At 36.7% G+C, this 22,337-nt stretch overlaps 1 protein-coding gene across 6 annotated transcripts in view; it reads left to right on the forward strand.

Moving 5' to 3' along the window:
* Nucleotides 1-22,337, forward strand: part of glsb (glutaminase b) — a 65,768-nt gene that overhangs the window by 31,248 nt on the left and 12,183 nt on the right. Inside the window, exons 8-15 of one of the 6 annotated variants that reach the window (XM_053328851.1) lie at nucleotides 3,927-3,959; nucleotides 4,786-4,844; nucleotides 7,471-7,537; nucleotides 8,514-8,564; nucleotides 13,594-13,770; nucleotides 14,981-15,112; nucleotides 16,390-16,482; nucleotides 18,362-18,608. In XM_053328851.1, the coding sequence (XP_053184826.1) occupies nucleotides 3,927-3,959; nucleotides 4,786-4,844; nucleotides 7,471-7,537; nucleotides 8,514-8,564; nucleotides 13,594-13,770; nucleotides 14,981-15,112; nucleotides 16,390-16,482; nucleotides 18,362-18,508 (759 nt within the window). In that variant the 3' untranslated portion in view covers nucleotides 18,509-18,608. Of the gene's footprint in view, nucleotides 1-3,926; nucleotides 3,960-4,785; nucleotides 4,845-7,470; nucleotides 7,538-8,513; nucleotides 8,565-13,593; nucleotides 13,771-14,980; nucleotides 15,117-16,389; nucleotides 16,483-18,361; nucleotides 18,609-22,337 lie in introns of those variants that run through there. The other 5 variants (XM_053328852.1, XM_053328853.1, XM_053328854.1 and 2 more) reach the window with 5 other exon arrangements.

Here is a 22,337-nt window from a genome sequence, read left to right on the forward strand (position 1 = left end):
CTTCTTGCAGGCCGCTCCCACCTGACAGAGTAGCTCCGTCTCAACTCTCAGGGTCTGGGACTCATGTGTATGCATGTTTGTCAAAAATATCCCATCTCATTGTTTCAAAATTCATGTTTTCTTTAGCTCCACATGTGCTTCTTGTTCATTATCACCCTGCAAATATACATGTAGACACATTAACAGCAAAATCAACCAATACACAGACTAGAACAGGAAGTGGATCAAGTGGCTGTAAACTCTAAATAACAGCAAAAGCCTAAATGTTTTTTTATTTTATTGAGCATTTAAAACCCAAATAGCAACATAACTATGACAGTAAAACGTTAACAGTGGTTTGTTCTTGAACGTGCTTTCACCAAAAGTTAATTTTTAAGCAAAGTACCACAGGTCACCTTTCCCCACAGCTGCTCAGAAATTAATGAATAATCAATTGAAGGATCGTTGAAACAGTTACAACAACATATTTATCTTTTTATTCTAATAGTTTTCACTAATATGTAGAATATAACTAATATAACTAAGCAAGCCTTGACAGGTCTGGTTTGACTCTTTATGAAACATAAAAGTATAAATTAATTCTGTTTAATCAACTTTATTCTAACTTATTACAGCAGGGTTTACACTTATTTATGGAAATTATGGACAATAGGTCTTGTTTAAATGACATTATACCTCATTTTTAAGTTAAATAAAATAAGTAAAAAGTAGAAATTATGAATTATTGTAACCCTTCTGTTGTCCTCAGGTCAATTTATCATCCAGGACAAAAGGCGTTTTTTAAAAAATCATATATAATTTCATTTAAATTAAAAGGTCTAACACAGACATTTATGCTTTATAAACAGTAGGAAGAACAGGAAGGTTAAAAAGTCATGATTACTCTTTATATTATACTCCTTTAGTCTAAATGTTGCACTATATAATAAAAGAAACATCTCTAATAAATCAGATTTGTTTTAGTCACCAGTATTAAAATCTGTCTAAACTCATAAATGATCTGGTTCGTCTTAGCAGAGGTTGGATCTGTGAAGCCAACTGTTGTTATTTCATTATGTACAAAACAGAAAACTTTATTGACACTTGACACTGTTTCTGTTTCTGTTGTCTTATATCTGCTACAGCTGATACTAGTCAGCGTTGTGTTTTTGGCCTTTTGATCAAATTACTTTGTGATTATTAGCCGAAAACAAATAGAAGAATATAGATTTAGAGTAAATGAATAATGTTAAATGTTGTACTGCAGTCAGAGTTGACAATAAGTTTGCTTCTTAAAGGAATAATTCAACAGTTTGGGAACATTTCTATGAGAGCAAGATGAGAAGATCGGTATCAGTCTCCTATCGGTGCGTTAATGCTGCAATAATATATATATTTTATATCAATAATAAATCAGATATCATGTGAAAAGAGTCACTTAATGCATTTAAGCATCTTTCAGCACTTAAATTAAGATCTTACAGAAGTTTCAGACCAGTGTGACAAGTGATTAGTTTGGGAAATATTCATAAAAATTAGATATTTGAAGTCATGTCTTTACAGTTTGGATAAAGTCAGACCGGCTGCTTTAACGTTTCATGCTAATTGTTGCTAACGCTACAACTAACTAACTAACTCATTTGCTCAATTAAGGCAAAAGTTTTTTTTATAAAGGTGCTGAAGAGTGAAACGCTAGTCGTCTTAAAGGGGGAGGAGACATGCTTATTGATTAAATGAGGAGATAACAGCACATATTTACAGACTGGAAAGCTTTACTGATGCTTTCAAACACACAAGAGCTCAAGAGAGAAGTTAAAACAGTTTCAGGAGCATTTCAATAAGAAGAGCTCAATTAGATCCAGATAAAAGATAGGAAAGGATCCTTCAGAGGCGTCCATAATGTTGCTGCAGGAGTAGACCAAGCTTTGACTCATTTAATCAGCTGATCTCAGTCTTCAGGCAGCTCTTTGATTGGTTGGAACAAAAAAGCCTGCAGGCACACAGCGGCCCTTTTTTATGGGAATAGTTTGGGCCTGCCATGTGGTCGATACTGGTGCTGCTGGTGGAGAGAAGCCAGCAGGTGGTTGATGGAAACTTTTTGTATATCACTGAGGTAATGGCGGTGACGGGAGGAGGAAGATCTTTAAAGAACGACAGAGAGATCATTAGTCAGATACGATGGAAGGAAAAGCAGAAGTGATTTTAGTGGAATAAAGCTTCATTTCTGATGGAGTATACTTGACGCACATGACCCGATTTTGATATCAATCTTCTCCTCAAAGTCTTCGATTAAGTCCCAAAATGTGGAGGTATTTCTTTAAAACATTGTGAGCAGATCAATGTAAGACGAAGCAGAAAAAGCAGCACAGCACTCAGAAGCCTTTTTATACTAGCTGTGTGGTGTTGCTTTGCTCGCTGGCGTCCAGTCAAACAGGTTACTCACTACTTTACTGACAGGCTGTATAAACTGTAACATGTGTAGAGTTCAGTATAAAACCAGCCCATTAAACTGCATTAGTCTCACTCTAGAAATGCTTCAACTCACATCGTGCAGAGTCAGTAATGTTTGTGTCGCCATCGTCATCAGTGTCTCCAATATGTGTGTGTGTGTGTGTGTTTTTTATTTTCTACATAATTGACGCTCCGTCGGTCAGGTCGCCCAGTCAACTTTCAGGGAAGGGTGGTTGTTGGTGGGATGGTAACTATGGGATGGTTGCCCGTGGCGATATATATTTATTACCCCCCCCCCCCCCCCCTCCTCCTCTCAAAAAACAAAACAACTGTTGTTACATGGTGCTTGAAAGGCTACATGTTGTTGCTGTTTTTGTATGTTGTTGCATATTTTCCAGACTTAGGAACTGTGGGAAATAATGACTGCTGCTGCAGGTCAAATGACGTTGGTAATTTTTTCTTCCTTTTCCATATCTATCTCCTCGCACTCTCCTAAATCCCATGACCTTCCCCCCTCTCTCTTCTTCTTCTCCTCTTCTTCTTTCTCCCCTTCTTCTTCCTCTTCTCTTTTCTCTCCTCCAATCAGCCCCTGTAGAAACCCCCCATTTTAGTGACTCTTTAACACTTCCATCAGTGTCACTTATATATATTTTTTTTTACTTCTTCTGCACAAAGTGTAGAAATTTAAAAAAATGTCAGTCACCATACAAAAAAACATACATATAGTTCAATAATTTGACTTTAAAACAAATGCTATAGCACTATAAATGTGCATGTGTGTCTATATTTTCTATTATTTGATCTATTTGCTGTGTTTTCTTTGTGGGAATAGGGATTGTGACTTTAATAAATATACATTACACACACAGTTAGAAGCCTTTATTTACTTCCCTCTCTCTTGTTTCGGCTGACTGGTGGCTCTCTGCACAGATGACACATGTAGACACACACTCATACACACACACACCTGCATTATGGTAACCCATAATACAAACTCACCTGTATACCTCTATCTCTGTGCAGTTGTACTTTATATCCAAACACAAACACACACACACAGTCAGGCAATTTAAAAAAACAAACAAACTGGTGTTGTTCAGCTTTAAACTTTTAGTCTTTAAATAAATATTGAACCCAATACTCTAAATGTGTAGTGAGACATGTTTTTTTTTTATTTAACTGGCTAAACTCTGGTAACGCACATGTCTACTAAATCTCCCCTTTTTTAACTCCAAAATACTTCCCCTCTTTGTAACCTATTTGCCAATAAAACCAATCTTATTAATGTTTTTGTTTCTACTTTTGTATAATTCTTGGCAAAAATGTTTTGACATCTGCTAATTCTGTAGTGTTTTAATATGACAGCAGTAGTGTTATCTTTTTTTTTTTTTTTTTTTAGATATATGATGCTGTTTCTTCTTCTTCTTCTTCTCTGCATCAGATTTTTGTTGAATGAACTGTACTAAATGCATCTTCTTCTTCTTCTCTTTCCTCAGCAAGGTGCGGGCAACGCAGAGAAATTTGACTATGTAAGTATGAGAAGTGAGATCTGGGTCAGGAGTTGATTTGCATACATTTGGTTTCATCTTGTGAACTATGTCTCTGTTTATTATGTACGGAAGAGGATTAGGGCCACTGTGGGGAAAAAAGTGAGTTCTGACTTTAATCTCTTACATCAGAATTCTGAGTTTAAAGTCAGAATTCTGAGATTAAAGAATTCTGAGAAGAGTCAAAGTTCTGGAATTCTGAGATTAAAGTCAGAATTCTGAGATTAAAGAATTCTGAGAAGAGTCAAAGTTCTGGAATTCTGAGTTTAAAGTCAGAATTCTGAGATTAAAGAATTCTGAGAAGAGTCAAAGTTCTGGAATTCTGAGATTAAAGTCAGAATTCTGAGATTAAAGAATTCTGAGAAGAGTCAAAGTTCTGGAATTCTGAGATTAAAGTCAGAATTCTGAGATTAAAGAATTCTGAGAAGAGTCAGAATTCTGGAATTCTGAGACAGTGGCCCTTATCCTCTTCAGTAATTATGTTATTCTTTAGCTTATATCTTGTCTTTTTAGTCTCTTTTTCCCTTTTGAGAGCATAGAAAAGATAAATAATTAGCTGTGTCCCAGTTACTTACGAGAAGCTCACAGAATTTAGTCAAATTAGGAGAAGTAGAGGTTTAAATAGTAAAATAAATGCATTTGTTTAGTCAAATTAGAGTAAAGCTAACCTGAAAACTTGTGGGATTAGTGTAGAATATTTAAAAGCTTAAATGCAACCAACGACATAGTTTATATAGTTTATACACACATATAAACACGAGTTCATGTTTTTCATATTTCATCATTATTCCCGTTGCTTTACTTCCAGGTCATGAACTTCCTGAAAAAGATGGCGGGAAACGAGTATGTTGGTTTCAGCAATGCCACGTAAGTCTCTGTCTTCAATTAACGATGAAGTTTCAGGCTGTTAAAGTTTCTACATCTCTTCTTTTATTCAGCATTTATTATTTTCATTATTACTCTGCTGATGATTTTTTTCAGTTCATTGACCGACAGCCCAAAATCCAAAGATGTTTAATTTCAGTTTTCATTTTATTTCATTCCATGTATGGCAACGAAAAATACCAAAATCAAAGCCGGAAACAGCTAATTTTGGTGATATTTTCACTTGAAAAATGACTAAAAGATTCATCAGTTATCAAAATGATTCAGTATATTTAATTATTTGAGTCAGAAAATAGTGAAAAAATGACTATTATAATTTCCTATAAGTCAAAAGTGACGTCTGATGTCTCGTTTTGTCCGACCAACACTCCAAAACCCAAAGATATTCAATTTAATTTCATGTATCACAAAGAAAAATATTACACTGTCACATTTGAGGAGCTTAAAACAGTACATTTTTGGCATTGTTGCTTAAAACATGTCAGAATAGTTTCAAAATAGTTAAAATGTCAGTCAGTTATCTACATAGCAGAGAAAAGCTGCTGCACGGCTCTCTGTGGGTTGAAACTTTGAAGCGTGCTGAGTGTTTGGCCGCTCTCCAATCAGTCCAGTCTCACAGCAGGCGTCTTTAGTCAGATTTTAATTAATGCAGTGATTTGTGTCAGAGAGGCAGACTGAAACACGAGCCTGTGGAACAAAACAAAACAAAAGTGTGGATGTACCAACACATAGAAAGTAAGTGAGAGCGGACTACATATCTGTTACAGCGCTGAAACTAAACCATGGTGTATTTTCACTGCAGATGCTTGTAAGATGATATAAGACAAATTACACAATGACACTAAATACTAAAATACAGGCACCTAAAATAGGATGGAGAAGGATGTTAAGCTGTCCAAATGCTGCTGATTCATTATTGCTGCTATTTTGGATCAGATTAATACAGATTTAAGAGTCTTTTAAAATACTAATTATCTCCAAATTACCTCAGATGTTCATAGTTTCAGGTGTTTATCTGTTTGAACGTCTCCCTCAGCCTGAAGCTACTCTTCTTTGAGCAATAGTGCTTTGACTGTCATTAGTCTGTCTCTGTTCTTTTAGTCATTGCAGTCAAACATTTATCTCTCTCTCTCTCTACTGCTCGTATTCATAAAAGAAGATCAGTAGCATCTTCTTATTGTTCCATAAAGACATATAAACTGGGAGGTGAAACCATGTCAAACTGCACCTTTTAAAAACAGCTTTGATCAGATAGATGAGAAACACCTGTGTGTCTTTATTTGGCTTTCCACACAGTTGAACATGTTATGCTGCCAAACCAAATTATTTACCTGTTCATAGCTTACAAAGAGGTTACAAGTTCAGCCTCAACCTGCTCAGCTCATTTTTTCATTTGCAAATATTTAAATGATGCACATGACAAACCATCACATGCTAAACATCATACATGTTATCGGCTGTTTTTAAAGAGCGGCTGTTTAGATAATTGATTCATTTGAGATGGAAAAATACCCAAATTCTTGCTCCAGCTTTTTAAATATGAACATTTTCTGATTTTCCTCTGTCATATTTTTATGATTGTAAAATAATACTTCTGAGTTGTGGACTGTTGGTTAGGACAAAACAAAACATTTTTCACCATTTTCTGACATTTTTTAGACCCAACAACTAATCAATTCATTGAGAAAATAATGCTTATATTAATTGCTAATAAAGAAAATCATTAGTTGCAGCCCCTAGACTTTAAAGACTATTTCTGTGCTTTGTTCAAGTTAGTGCATGAAGGCCACGTGTTCCCTACTGCTTCACACAGTTTGTTCGTTTTCTCTTTGATTTCTTTTTCATTCATGTCACAATGAGGCCGGTCATGACCTCGGTTAGGATGATTTTATCTAACTGGAAGAATAATCCCATTAAAATACTGTGTGTAGATTACTGTGACACATTACATCACCAAAAAGGAACAATTAAGAAAATAATAAATCATTAAAAAAAGGGCAGCAGCATATTTCTTTAAAGCTTGTGGTTAAAAGTTTGGATTTATTCCCCTCAAGTTATTAGTTTAATTGAGCTGGACTGACTTTATTCATTTATTTATTTATTTATTTATTTATTTATTTATTAAGAGGATTATAAGAGGCGTCTGTGCTGTAAAGGTCATTTGCATGTTCACATGATCTGAGACGATGTTACACGCAAACAATGTTTCTGGAAAAAGAACGAGAGTGCTGCGGCTTCATGTTGCAGAATCATCACATGACGAAGAGAGAGAGATAGCTGCTGGTTGTACTGTACACACACACACACATACACACACACACACACACATACACACACACACACACACACACACACACACACACACACACACACACACACAGAGAGAGAGAGGGGTGGGGTGGATGCATTCCTCACACACACCACACACAGTGCAAACATTTCCTTCCTCTGTGTAATGGGGAGTCGCTCTTCTCTCTCTCTCTCTCTCTCTCTCTCTCTCTCTCTCTCTCTCTCTCTCTCTCTCTCTCTCTCTCTCTCTCTCTCTCTCTCCTCTCTCTCTCTCTCTCTCCTCTCTCTCTCTCTCTCTCTCTCTCTCTTTGTGTGACAGATTCCAGTCGGAGCGTGAGTCAGGAGACAGGAACTTTGCCATCGGCTACTACCTGAAAGAAAAAAAGGTTCGACCTTGTTTGAGTCACGCTGCTGACTTTGTTCTCTGCTCTTTATGTTTTTTCTGACAGTGAAAAGCTTCACAACAATAACTAAGAAGAGTAACTAGGAAAAGCAGCTTAGTTGCATTTAGTCATCGAGCCTGCAAAGCAAAGTGTATAATCAGTATTAATCCATTTTAAAACAAACTGCTGTCAACCTTTTTAAAAGAGGATAAGTAAAGTTTAAGCATAAGCATATATAAAGAAGACTAACTTACTGCTGGAGGCTTGATCACTTTATTAATCATATATGAATCAATAATAATTAATGTCTTCATACAGCACCTTTCATACAAGAAATGCTACTTTAAAGATATTACATACATTAAGTGCTTCACATTAAAAGGTTATAAAAGAAGCATAAAGCAATGTTTAAAAAAAAAGAAGAACAAAACAAAAATTTTTAAAATAGTAATAATAGTAAAACATATTGCATAGTAAAAGTAACACAGATCAGATACGTTTTTAAAAGAAGTGTATAAGTGTATCAGTGTGAAGATGATAATTAGACATATTCACACTTATAATAGTTTTTTACATCATTATTTTCCTTTTAGGTTCTTTTTAATGTGAAATACTTGGTGTAAAGCACGTTGAGCTGCATTTCTTGTATGAAAGGTTCTTTATTATTATTACTGTTACCTTTTATTAGAGCTGCTTATACTTCACCAAGGACACTTCCAGGTCTATATTTATACTCTGCTGCTTCCAGGATGTGTATCATACGTCTCTCTAACAATAAAACACATTCAGCTTTTTATCTGGAAATGCTGCAGCATCGTAGTTATAACAATAATGATAATAATAATAACTTTATTTATATAGCATTGAACAGAGATTCAAGGCAATCAAACAGCGGACAAATCCATGAAATAAAGATAAAATACAGATATATGTATATAAATATTTTCTTTTGTCTGAAACTCTGATTTTTCCTCCGCAGTGTTTCCCAGAAGGCACAGATATGACGTCTGTACTGGACTTCTACTTTCAAGTGAGTGCAGCTTTTTATTTATTTATTTTTTTTATTTTTTTCAGTATCAGTTTTCTACTCTTACTCATTTTAAATAACGATATACTGTATGACTTTCTTTGCTTTTTTTTTTTCTTTGCCGCTCTCCTTCCGCTATTAATCATATCATGTTTCCGCTACATATCTATTTTATTCTGTCTCACTCTCTCAGGTTAGTTATTCTTCAGTTTCTAAACTACATACAGATGGGTGACGACTTAAAAAACCCCAAAAACAACATAAATATCTTTTGTGCACAGCCGCTGTTTATCGATCAGGAGCCGTTCGATCTCAGGAATAAGCGTAAAGTGAAGATGAACCATCACCGCTGCACTCTGAACCGACTTTACTGTCACTTTATTTAGAGCAAACGATGCGCTTCAGGTTCACTTGGCAAAAAACTGATCCGAGAACACACAGACGTGACAAAAATATATTTAGGTCAAATGACAGACCATCATAATTAAAGATAAACATATCAAACACATTACAAAGGACACAACATCAATGATCTAGTACACAAAATACACATTATTCAAAAAACACTAGAAAGTTAATACTGCACCGAGAGCTCTACCAAGAATGATGTTAGTCTATATAAATAAATATAAACTTAATATTAATATGAAAAAATAATAACAGTGTAGATTATTGGTGTTGTTTCCTTTCTGTGTTTGTAATTGGACCTAAATGTAATCAGATGGATGGATAGATGGATAGATGGATAGATAGATAGATAGATGGATAGATAGAAGGAGGATGGATGGATAGATAGATGGATGGATAGATAGATGGATGGATGGATGGATAGATAGATAGATAGATGGATGGATGGATGGATGGGATAGATGGATAGATAGATGGATGGATGGATAGATAGATGGATGGATAGATAGATGGATAGATAGATAGATGGATGGATAGATGGATGGATAGATCGATAGATGGATAGATAGATAGATGGATGGATGGATAGATAGATGGATGGATAGATAGATAGATGGATGGATAGATGGATGGATAGATGGATAGATAGATCGATAGATGGATAGATAGATGGATGGATAGATAGATAGATGGATAGATAGATGGATAGATGGATAGATGGATGGATAGATAGATAGATAGATAGATAGATGGATGATAGATGGATAGATAGATAGATAGATAGATGGATAGATAGATAGATGGATGGATGGATAGATAGATAGATAGATGGATAGATAGATAGATAGATAGATAGATAGAATTTCCCTTTGTAGACAATAAAGAATATCTTTTTTGCTCAGGTCAGTACTAAACAGACAATAAATTAGTAAATAAATAAAAAAGCCACAATACAAAACCTATTATTAAAAGTCAAACATGATTTCTAAAAGGAAAGAAATGCCTACCACTGATTATGTGATTGTGTATTTAATTTACTGAGTGAACCTGAAGAAGCTGCAGATGAAACTCAAATTAAAGTCAGTTAATGTGTGTAGATGGTTCATTTTCACTGTTTTGTCTTTATATGGCGTCGCTCTCCTGCAGGGATGAACACCATTCCTCCAACACTTATTCGCTCATTTTAAATATTTTGATGATGATGACGATGAAGAGACCGCAGACAGTAAATTCAGTTTCGACCCACACACATAAACACTTCCAGTAAAGACTCGTCATCATTGTCCTTCACAGACTCAAAGCTCTCTCTGTCTCTGCTCTAACAAAAGCATAATTCAACCAACGCTGCTCTACTGCTCCCTCTGCTTTCTCACCACGCTGTCCGTCTCCACAATGAAATACTTGTCTCATATCTCTGCCTCTAAAATCATCTTCAGTCCTCCAAAATAAAACCCAAACGAGCCGCAATAGCAACACCAATCAGGAAGATACACAGATTAGTTTTGGGATAGGAGAAAAGGTTTTATTAAAAGTTAAAGTAAAATGAAGTTTAAAAAATGAGATATAATGATAAAAACGAGAGCAAACAAGTACAGCATGTTTAAAAAAACAAAACATTAAAACAAATGAGAAAGAAAGAGATAAAAGTTAAATAGATTTTTAAACTAAATAAAAATAAGTTTAACACACAGATTAACTAAACATATATATATTTTCTGGTCTTGATACTGGGATAAAATATGGTGGGCTTAAAGAAAAATAATAGGATACAACATACTCAAATCTTGTAAGATACTTTTATTTTGAAATTTGACACAAGATATAATACAAAAAGAGGATGAGTATAAAGTAAACCAAACCAAAACCAATAACAAGGTTATGGTATTCTCTCTGTCTCTCTCTCTCTGTCTCTCTCTCTGTCTCTGTCTCTCTCTCTCTCTCTGTCTCTGTCTCTCTCTCTCTCTCTGTCTCTCTCTCTCTCTCTCTCTCTCTCTCTCTCTCTCTCTCTCTCTCTCTCTCTCTCTCTCTCTCTCTCTCTGTCTGTCTGTCTCTCTGTCTCTGTCTCTGTCTCTGTCTCTCTCTCTCTCTCTCTCTCTCTCTCTCTCTCCCTCTCTCCCTCCTGTAGTTAATTAATGTTAATTCCCTGACGGCTAAAAATGAGAAGTCAGTCTGTTCTCTCTGCAGCTGTCTGTCTGTATTCACACAACGACGGTTTGTGACTGAGAAGAAGACTGAAGCGTCTGTGAGGGGGGAAAAAGAGAGAAATGATTAGCTGTTAAACTTAAATTAATTAATATCTGATCAATACTTAAATCCAATCAGCTCTTCAGTTGAATCAGGACTTTCAGTATTTGGAATAAGCAGCTTTTCTATTCTGCTCATCTAGTTTTAATTAATTAGGCTGCCATTAAAAAAACTAAACGTCGGCCTTCTGAGCTGATGAAACACGATCGGAAATCTTTAAGTTATTTGAGACTTTCATTAGCTGCAAATGTCGAACTTTATAAGACACTCAATTTAAATGCTGTCGAACATCACCTCTGCCTCTAACAGCGTTTATCTCTCTACTCCCATCCAGTCGGAGATACAGGACACTAAAATGGAAATAAGTCGTGTTATAGTAGATTATGTGTGTCCGCTCTGCTGAAGAACACAAGTCTGTTTTCATCTGAGCGTTCACATTTATCTCCATGGAAACAACTTTCCCCCGTTAGAGACGATAAAGTCTGTCTGTGTGTCTGTTTCTGAATCTGAATGATGTTTTCTTTCCATTTTTGTTTTTTTATTATCATTTCAGCACATTTAAACTGAGGTGACATTTACATTAAGTATGTTTTATGTTTCTAAATGTATTGAAACAGATAATAAACTTTATTTATAGAGCAACTTTCATTTAAAGGAAACAGCAAATACACTAATAAAATAATAAAATTAGACCATTTGGAAAAAAAGTTAAAATGAAGATTAAATAAGTATGTTTTCAGCTGTTGTTTAAAAATCTTCTCAGAGCCAAACATCTCAGACAATCAATGAGGCAAAAGCAAATAGTTTAAAAAAATAAAAGGCAAAATATAAAAGTAAAACCACAAAGAATAATTTATATATAATGAATTTATAATGTAAAAATGTTCATTCCTTCTTTCTTAAATCAGATTATACGCTGTGCTACATCAACATCTGCTCACCTTTTTAAAGCTTTAGGAAGAGTTTCCTTCATTTAGGAGCAATAATTAAAGAAAGCTGCACTTACTATTATATTTAAAATAAACCAGAAATAAGCAAAACTATATATAAAAATCACCAATTTCAAAATGTTTAATACTTGAGCTCACAGTTACCAGTTGTCTTAACCCTCCTGTTGTCCTCGAGTCAAGGTAGGAAGGGAGGAAGAAGGAAGGAAAGGAGGGAGGAAGAAGGAAGGAAGGATGGAAGGAAAGGAGGGAGGGAGGAGGAAAGAAGGAGGGAGGAAGGTAGGAGGAAGGTAGGGAGGAAGAAGGAAGGAAGGATGGAAGGAATGAGGTAGAAAGGAAAAGTGGAAGGGAGGAAGGAACGAAAGAAGGAAGGAGGGAGGGAGGGAGGATGGAAGGAAGAAGGGGGATGGAGGAAGGAAAGAAGGGAGGGAGGAAGGTAGGAGGAAGGAAGGGAGGAAGAAGGAAGGAAAGGAGGGAGGAAGAAGGAAGGAAGGATGGAAGGAAAGGAGGGAGGGAGGGAGGAGGAAAGAAGGATGGAAGGAAAAGGAGGGAGGAAAGTAGGAGGAAGGTAGGGAGGAAGAAGGACGGATGGAAGGAATGAGGTAGAAAGGAAAAGTGGAAGGGAGGAAGGAACGAAAGAAGGAAGGAGGGAGGGAGGAAAGATGGAAGGAAGAAGGGAAGGAAAGAAGGGGGATGGAGGAAGGAAAGAAGGGAGGGAGGGAGGAAGGTAGGAGGAAGGAAGGGAGGAAGAAGGAAGGATGGAAGGAATGAGGGAGAAGGGAAAAGCGGAAGGGAGGAAGGAACGAAAGAAGGACAGAAGAAAGAAGGAAGGTAATGGGGAGGAAAGAAAGAGAGGAGGGAGAGAGAGAGGAAGGAAGGGAGGAAAGAAAGAGAAGGAAGGAAGAGTCAAAACAGACTGGGTCAATTTGACCCGGGAGGACGACAGGAGGGTTAATAACACAAACACACTTTCTTTCTGAGTTTTCTCATGATTTAAAAAAAAACAACCTTATGAAGATCAGCTGTTTAATCAGCTGACTGAAGACTTTAACTCATGATGGTTTTCTTACTGAAACATCAACTGAGCCTCATGTTTCCTCATTTATTCATATTTATACTTTAATTTATCTTTTATCTTTCTGTATTTTATATTATCATAATCATCATTGACCGTATCTATACTCCTCCTCTACAGACTGTTACTGTTACTTTTATTCCTTATTGTCTCCTATTGTTGCTTGTTTGCTCACTTATTATTATTATTTATTGTTCTTTCTTTCTTTTTTAATTAAATCTTTGCATCGTCGTCCTCTGAGCTGATCTAATAAAGTTTAATCTTATCTTGAGGAGACATTAGACCCGTTGTAACAGATGATTCATACATTTAAATATAAATATAAATATAAATATAAATGTGCTATTTTCCCGTACAGCTCTGCTCCATCGAGGTGACCTGCGAGAGCGCCAGCGTCATGGCCGCCACGCTCGCTAACGGAGGTATCTGCCCGATCACGGGTGAGCGTGTGCTGAGCCCCGAGGCGGTGAGGAACACGCTGAGCCTCATGCACTCCTGCGGCATGTACGACTTCTCGGGACAGTTCGCTTTCCACGTAAGTCCGATGAACGACGACTCAACTGTCAAATAACTGCAGCGGAAGATTTGTCTCAACCCTCCTGTCCTCCTCTCGGGTCAAATTGACCCAGTCTGTTTTGACTGTTCCTTCCTTCCTTCCTTCCTTCTGTCCTTCCTTCTGTCCTTCCTTCCTTCCTTCTTACCTCCTTCCTTCCTTCCGTCTTACCTCCTTCCTTCCTTCCTTCCTTCTTTCCTTCCTTCCTTCCGTCCTTCCTTCCTTCCTCCCTCCCTTCCTTCTGTCCTTCCTTCTTTCCTTCCTTCCTTCTTTCCTTCCTTCCTTCCTTCCTTTCTTCCTTTCTTTCTTTCTTCCTTCCTCCTACCTCCCTTCCTTCCTTCCTCCCTTCCTCCCTTCCTCCCTTCCTCCCTTCCTCCCTTCCTCCCTTCCTCCCTTCCTCCCTTCCTCCCTTCCTCCTTCCTCCCCTTCCTTCCTTCCTTCCTTCTTCCTCCCTTCTGTCCTTCCTTCCTTCCTTCTTACCTCCTTCCTTCCTTCCTTCCTTCTTTCCTTCCTTCCTTCCGTCGTTCCTTCCTTCCTCCCTCCCTTCCTTCTGTCCTTTCTTCTGTCCTTCCTTCCTTCTTTCCTTCCTTCCTTCCTTCCTTCCTTCCTTTCTTTCTTTCTTCCTTCCTCCCTTCCTCCCTTCCTCCTTCCTCCCTCCTTTCCTTCCTTCCTTCCTTCTTCCTCCCTTCCTTCCTTCCTTCCTCGAGGACAACAGGAGGGTTAAAGGTTTTAAAGATGTTCACTTTAAGATGTTATACTCAAAATTATGTCCGTTATCTCATCTGTGAAGTCCCAACAATGATGTGGTAGCATTGTTTTTTTTTAAATCAGCTGACACTAGCTTCTCAAATGTGGAGATTTGCTGCTTTTCTCTAATTTTTATATAAATGTAAACTGAATATTTTTGTGTTTTAGGACTGTTGGTTTCATGCTGGAGGAAATTACAGCAGCATTATGTGATTATTTTAAAATAATTTAAAATATGTCAGATTCAGCAGCTTGGTGCCAGATGAAAACTGAGGAAACGTTTTAAAAAGAATCAAATCGCTCTAACCATTAGATGATCGTAGTCGTCTTCTTCTTCTCTGACTCTATTTCCATCCTCGTCTCGCTGCAGCGTGTCGTCTCTGCAGATACTCTCACAGCTGATCCTCCCGTTACGTAACTCGTCTGTTTGTTTTCTCCGCTGCAGGTCGGTCTGCCGGCCAAGTCTGGAGTAGCGGGAGGAATCCTGCTGGTCGTACCCAACGTGATGGGAATCATGTGCTGGTCGCCTCCACTGGACAAACTGGGCAACTCGGTCAGAGGAATCCAGTTCTGTTTGGTAGGTGACGACACACGAGAGCAGATCGCTGAGTCTGCAGAGAATAAATACTCAGATTTACAGACATCGTTATTTATATCGACTGTTCCTGATAAATAAAGTAATATAATAAAATAAGATATGTGCAGATACAAAGTCAGGATGTATTTTTAGTGTTTTTAACCCTCCTGTTGTCCTCAGGTCAAGTAAGGATAGGAGGAAGGAAGGAAAGGAGTAGGGAGGAAAGGAGTAAGGAAGGAAAGGATTAAGGAGGGAGGAAAGGAGTAAGGAGGGAGGGAGGAAAGGAGTAAGGAGGGAAGAAAGGAACGAACGAACGAAAGTAGTAAGTAGGAAGAAAGTAAGGAGAGAAGGAAGGAAAGAAGGAAGAAAGTAAGGAGAGAAGGAAGGAAAGAAGGAAGAAAGTAAGGAGAGAAGGAAGAAAGTAAGGAGAGAAGGAAGGAAAGAAGGAAGAAAGTAAGGAGAGAAGGAAGGAAGAAAGTAAGGAGAGAAGGAAGAAAGTAAGGAGAGAATGAAGGAGAGAAGGAAGGAAGAAAGTAAGGAGAGAAGGAAGGAGGAAAAGAGGAAGGAAGGAAAGGAGTAAGGAGGGAGGGAGGAAAAGAGGAAGGAAGGAAAGGAGTAAGGAGGGAGGGAGGGAGGAAAAGAGGAAGGAAGGAAAGGAGTAAGGAGGGAGGAAAAGGAAGGAAGGAAAGGAGTAAGGAGGGATGGAGGAAGTAAGGAGAGAAGGAAGTAAGGAGAGAAGGAAGGAAGGAAAGGAGTAAGGAGGGAGGGAGGAAAAGAGGAAGGAAGTAAGGAAGGAAAGGAGTAAGGAGGGAAGGAAGGAAGGAACGAAAGTAGTAAGGAGGAAAAGAGGAAGGAAGTAAGGAGAGAAGGAAGAAAAGAGGAAGGAAGGAAGGAAAGGAGTAAGGAGGGAGGGAGGGGAAGGAAGGAAGGAAGGAAAGGAGTAAGGAGGGAGGGAGGAGAAGGAAGGAAAGGAGTAAGGAGGGAGGGAGTCAAAACAGACGACATGAAGGTTAATAGTTACTGAACTGGTTTGATAATTAATTGATGGTTTATTATTCATCACTAGGACTCCGATTTCAGATTTACAGTAATCAGATTACTTTTTTTTTTTTAAATTAATGACATAAGCTCTTATCTCAGCTCTTTTCTTATTTAACACTGAAATAATATCGACTTTAATATCTCTCCAACATTAATACACATTTTATTTATTCTCATTAATCTGATTTATGTGTTTTTCTTTTCTTTTCTTTCCCTTTTTTTTATTTTTATTTCAGGACCTCGTCGAACTTTTCAACTTCCACAACTACGACAACTTGAGACACTTCTCCAAGAAGTACGATCCTCGCAGGGAGGGAGGGGACCAGCGGGTAAGGACGCACAACATCTTGTTGTGAGGAGAGAAAACAAACAAACAAACAAACAAACACACTAAACAACACAAACTCCTCTCAGAAAAACTGCTGCTACTGACTTCAGGCGTCTCTGAAGTCACTGATACTTTAAACAGCTGCTGAGCTCCGTAACCGTAAAATACAAAAAACTACATGAGCAGATAATCTTCATCGTCATCGTCATCATCATCATGTCGCCTTCATCTGTCTCTCCGCTGTCTCTGTTCATGTTCTTGTGACGGTCGCTGCAGATGTTTGTTCTTCACGCTTTTTGTTGAACTTCTTTTTGGTGCATCAGCTAAAATTTATTTTACCAAAACCAAAAAAAAAAAAAAAAAAAGAACATTAAAGTGAAAAAGTAGAGCCAAAATCTCCTCATGACTCAACAATTCAAGTGTTTAAAGAACTCCTCGTCTAAAATTGATAATTAAATGAACTTCAGACACAAATGCTGAGTCTCAAATCTCATATTTTCTGTTAGTACGCTGCTAAATTAACCCAATAAAGCTTCTATTAGTTTATATATATCACAACAGTATCGTGGTGCTTAGTGCTAAAAAACACACATGTATAATTTAAATATGTATAATGCAGCGATGTTCACCATGGTTACGACGTCCTCGGCAACCATTTCCTGTTTGAAAAGTGGTTCCCTCCTCTTCTGCTCAGAGCCAAGATGGCGGCCGTTGAGGGGGAGAAGTTTCCATAGTTACACTCTGAACTATTTGACTGTTTTAGAGTGAAACCATCCGAGTATTCAGACTCAGAATATTAAGTTTAAGTACTAGAGCCCGACCCAGACTGGATTTCTGATATTAGAAAAAGTAAAAGAATCCTGATAGCGATATATTGTTCGACAATCTTATTTATATGGAATATAAACTCACATTTTTTTGTGATAAAGGTATATAATGCAGGCTGATATTTTACAGTTTAACATTAAATGCTGCTCTGAAACAGTAAGCTTCACTGTGAATTTAATCATTATAAATAACCTAAACTAGAAAAACACAAAAAAACAAAAATATTTACATGTATATTAAAGTTAAATTAATGAAAATGATCAGATATACATGCAATTCTACCTCCGTAACTTAAAAAAAAAGGGTGCATATCTGAGAACTTTAGTGTAAGTACAGAAGGACGAGATTTGAGACGCAGCTAAATATATTAAATTGATGTATTCATGTATGAAATCTATATAGAAGCTCTTTAACCTTTTACATACTGTTCATGTGACAGCTGTAAAAACACACTATGAACATTTCTGCTGGGTGGACTTTGACTAATGTGACCCCGAATATACAAAAATAACAATAAAATACATAATTATTTTAATTTGTGTGCAGCTGATACACATTTTTATAAAGGGAAATTTGACTTTATTATTTAAAAGTTCAAAAATCAGCATTCAAACACGTTGCTTTATTCTTCTTCTTCTATAAAATCTTCTCCTAGACCATAAAATAGTGACTGAATGTCTTTTTCCCCCCCATAAATAAACAGAATACAGTCTTCATTCAGGATTAATAAGTCTGAATATGAACAGTATGTAAAGGGTTAAATTGAAAAAGCTGCAACCAGCCAAATTTTAGAGATTAAAACAAATATTCAATCATCAAAGTAGTAATAATTGGACTTTTTCTGATGATCATTTAATCATTGCAGCTTTAAAATGAACTGATTTTGGCTCTATTTTTACTATATGATTTATTTTAAATGTTAGATACAAGCTTTATTACACACACACACACACACACACACACACACACACACACACACACTCTCACACACACACACACACACAAGGGAAACAACAGCGAGACTAATTTGTTATCCGTGTCGATTGAAACAGCAGAACAGCTTCGGACCGATGGATTACGAGAGCCTCCAACAAGAGCTAGCTCTGAAAGCCCCTCTGTGGAAAAAGGTGTCGCCCACTGAGTCGCACCAGGACTGCTCCACCACTGTAGTCTATAGGATGGACACTGTCGCCAAGTGAAAACCAAAAAAACAAATAAGTTAACTTAAAGAGAAAAAAAAAAGAAAAGAAAAGACCTTTCCTTCCCTTCTCTCTCTCTCTCTCTCTCTCTCTCTCTCTCTCTCTCTCTCTCTCTCTCCCTCTCCGCACCCTCGGATATTTATATATATATATATATGAATTATGTAGAGGATTATTTATTGCTTGTGAAGCGGTTACTGTGTGGACGGACTGGGAAGCTTCTTTTTTTTTTCTTTTTTTTTTTTTGTGTTATTTTTATTTGTGATGGAAATGAGTTACTGCTTTATTTTTTATTTTATTTTCTTTCCTTTCCTCCTGAATTTCCAAATTAAGTCGTTAGCCCCGCCCCCTTCCCCTCCCCCTCCCCTCCCCTCCCGCTTCCTGTTGCCTTAGCGTGCGTTATCATAGGATCTGATGTACAGTGTACAGGTTGTGCTCTTGTATCCAATTCTTTGCAACATATATATTTTTCATTTTATTATTTTAACTCTTTAACACATTTATCCGATAAAGGCGCTAAGGGCTGATTTTTTGAAATTCAGTTTTTATTTTAACTCAAATAGAAAAAAAAAAAGAAGAATTTAAAAAAAAAAGGTGTATGAGTGTGTTTGCATGTGCGGAGCTTCGGTACAGCCGGCCTTTAGTCTATTAAATAAAACACTCAGACTACTGTTGTATAGGAATGATTGCTTACTGTAGCTCACACTGAGGCCTACGACTCTAGTTATGTATTAGTATAATAATACAGATGCTGGGTGTATCATTATTATTCTCATTATCATTATTATTTTATTATTATTATTATTATTATTATTATTAGTGGATGATCAAAATGGCAGTATGTGACAGTATGTGTTTGATTACTGATTTTATTTTTTTGGGGTCAAAGGAGAATATTGTTATCTTTCTCATCTTTATAGAGAGAAACTGAATTATTGAAGGGATTCATATTTAATTATTCTTTCAGGTGTTGGTGTGCTTTTTTTATAATCTACATGCTGGACGTCGAAAGGAGAAAAAAAAAAAAGATCCGAAATATCCGAAAACCCAAAATTCAGAGTGAGAATATTTCTCTCTGTATGATAAACGATAAACGAGCACCTGTACTACGATTGCCTAAAGATGTCTGTTAGGATAAATGCAGATATCAGAGTCACGTTGTAAGAGATTATTAAGAATGAGAGTGTTTTCAAAACCTGGAGACGATGAACCGGGAACTTTAACAGCTGGTTTCATTATTGAATCAACTTTTTTAGTTTATAAAATGTCAGAAAAGAGAAGAAAAAACCATCACAGCTCCAAAAAAAAAAAAACCTTAACACACTCAAAAGTGTTGTTTTTATTTTAGCAAGAGTCCAAAACCTCCCAAAATATTGAGTTTATTTTCACATAAGAGAATAATAAGAATAATTAAAATCTGATAGTTTGGTTCGGTTTCTATTCACACAGGAAAAAACTAAAGTGAATACAGGAAGTCTATAAAATTATAATGTGAAAGTGATTTAAAAGGGAAAAAACACCTTAACTCCTTCAAAAGTGGTTTTATTTTGTCAAAGAGTCCAAAAACCCTTGAAATACTGAGTTTATTTAAACGTAAGAGAATAATAAGACTAATAAGAATCACATAGTTTGTTCCATCTGGTCTTAATTTAACTTTCCCTTTTAGTTTTTTCCTGTGTGAAAAGAAACTGAAGCAAAGTAAATGTAAGAAGTCTATAAAATTATAATGTGAAAGGGATGTAAAAGGGAAAAAAACACCTTAACTCCTTCAAAAATAGTTTTATATTGAGCAAAGGGCCAAGAATCCTCGACATATTGAGTTTATTTTCATATAAGACAACAAAATAATCACATTACATTTTTTCTGACCTTCTAATCGATTGTTTCAGCTTCAGTCTGATTCAACCCGTCTGAATAACACAGGTTTGAAAACACTCTCATTAATGCACCTTTTGATAAATGTGCTCTGATTATTTCAAACAGTACATTGAATAATAACCTTTTTAAAAATACAGCATGCTTGTATTTGCCTCAAAGCCAGAAAGAATATAAAATACATTAAATGAGCTGCAGTCAAGAGAAATGGATTAACAGCACTTGACTGGACTTCAGTCTCTTTATTTGCACCTGGACCACAGTTTAGACTCATTTTACTTTTTAGAGTAATCAGATTACAGCTAGACGATATTAGCTTATAATGCAGATTTATCATATTTCCATATTTGTCGGAGATTTCCTGCAATTCTGGCAAAATTCCCGCAAATTTCTCCGCATTAAACAATCCCTCCAGGAAAACTGTGATTTCTGCAATCGCAATAATTAACGTGATTTTGCTAAATTAACTAAGTTCTCCGCATGAAATTACCAAATCAATAAGCTGTTTGTGATTTGGACCAACTGTTGCGTTCAATGTCATAATAACAACGTGGGAAAAATGATTTTCTTTTTTTTTTTTCTTATATTTTTTCACAATTGCCTGTAATTTTACCCCAAAAAGAGCACTTAAAACTTAAAACATCACTAATTATATCATTATATTGTGATTTTTGATTTAAAAGCTGCTGCAAAATTGCAATAAGGCTTCAATTATCACAAACAAAAACAATCCTGGAGGGGAAACATGAAGCCGATAAGCAAAGAAATGCCAAAAAAAAAAAAGAAGCAATTTAGAAACAGCATCTCTGTGAAAGAGAGAGAGCACTGACAAGTTTGTTTTTAAGTTGTGAAATGAGTTTATGATTATGAGATTAAGTGTTTCAGTATCAGTCGGGCTTTAAATATGATGATTGGTTAACGTTGGGTGCTGGTAGGAGAGATGTGACGGGGGTCTCGGTGAACTCGGTGGATCGGCGCTGCTGTAGAGTCTGAATGTGTTTGTCCAGGTTAATAAATGCAGCAGCGTGTGACGTCGGCTGAGGGTGAAGGTTGATGTGTGTGTGTGTGTGAGGTCACTGATGATGTAACCTCCTCATCTCGTAGCTCGTAGGCTGACCGCAGGGGTTTAGGGTTTTATCTGATTCTGTAGGCTACGATCCAAAAGCACCAGCGCTGTTTACACAGAGACCTTTGTGCTGCTTTCTGCTCAAAGTTTCTAAACTTTAAAAGGAAATGAATCGATGATGAAGTGTTGAAAGCTTCTGATCGGAGATTCTTGCAGATATCTGAATATACTGAGGCAGAGCAGAGCTGGGTATCAAACATCAAATTAATAAAGTTCAAAGCTGCAGGCTATTTATCTTATCTGCCAGTTATTTATCATGTTGAACTTCAGCGGACGAAGAACTGAAACAAAAATATAAATCATGTAGAAATGAACAATTTTAATGTGTCAATAATCATTTTATCATCACATCATCGTCTGAATCTGAATTGTATGAAATCATGAAGTGCCTCGAGATTAATTTCTATCAGAATATTACCATTTTCACTCCCCTTACTCGTTAGCTTTCGACCACATCACATGGTCTTCATCAGCAGATTGAGTTTGCTCTGTCGCCATGAAAACAATGTAGACATTCAAACTTTTATTCATTGTTATTCTGAGATCACTTCGAGGTCTTCTCGTCCGTGTTTGCTTTGAATTTGAGAGTATTGTGTGGTCGAAAGCCCCGGGAACAAAGCGAGTAAGTGGACCTTTAGGATGAGATTCAGACTGTTTTATCAAGGCGACGTTTAAAAGCTTCTTCGGTTGAATGTAAGAGGAAAAAGTTTTATTTAGATATCCACAAAAAAGATTCATATTTGATACACAGCTCCGTCTCTTTGCAGCGGTAGAAAGCCCTGAAGAAAGAGAGTAAGTGGCCCTTTAGGATGAGATTAAGATTCTCAT

The sequence above is a fragment of the Scomber japonicus genome, chromosome 11 (genome assembly GCF_027409825.1).
Source record: "Scomber japonicus isolate fScoJap1 chromosome 11, fScoJap1.pri, whole genome shotgun sequence".
NCBI lineage: Eukaryota > Metazoa > Chordata > Actinopteri > Scombriformes > Scombridae > Scomber > Scomber japonicus.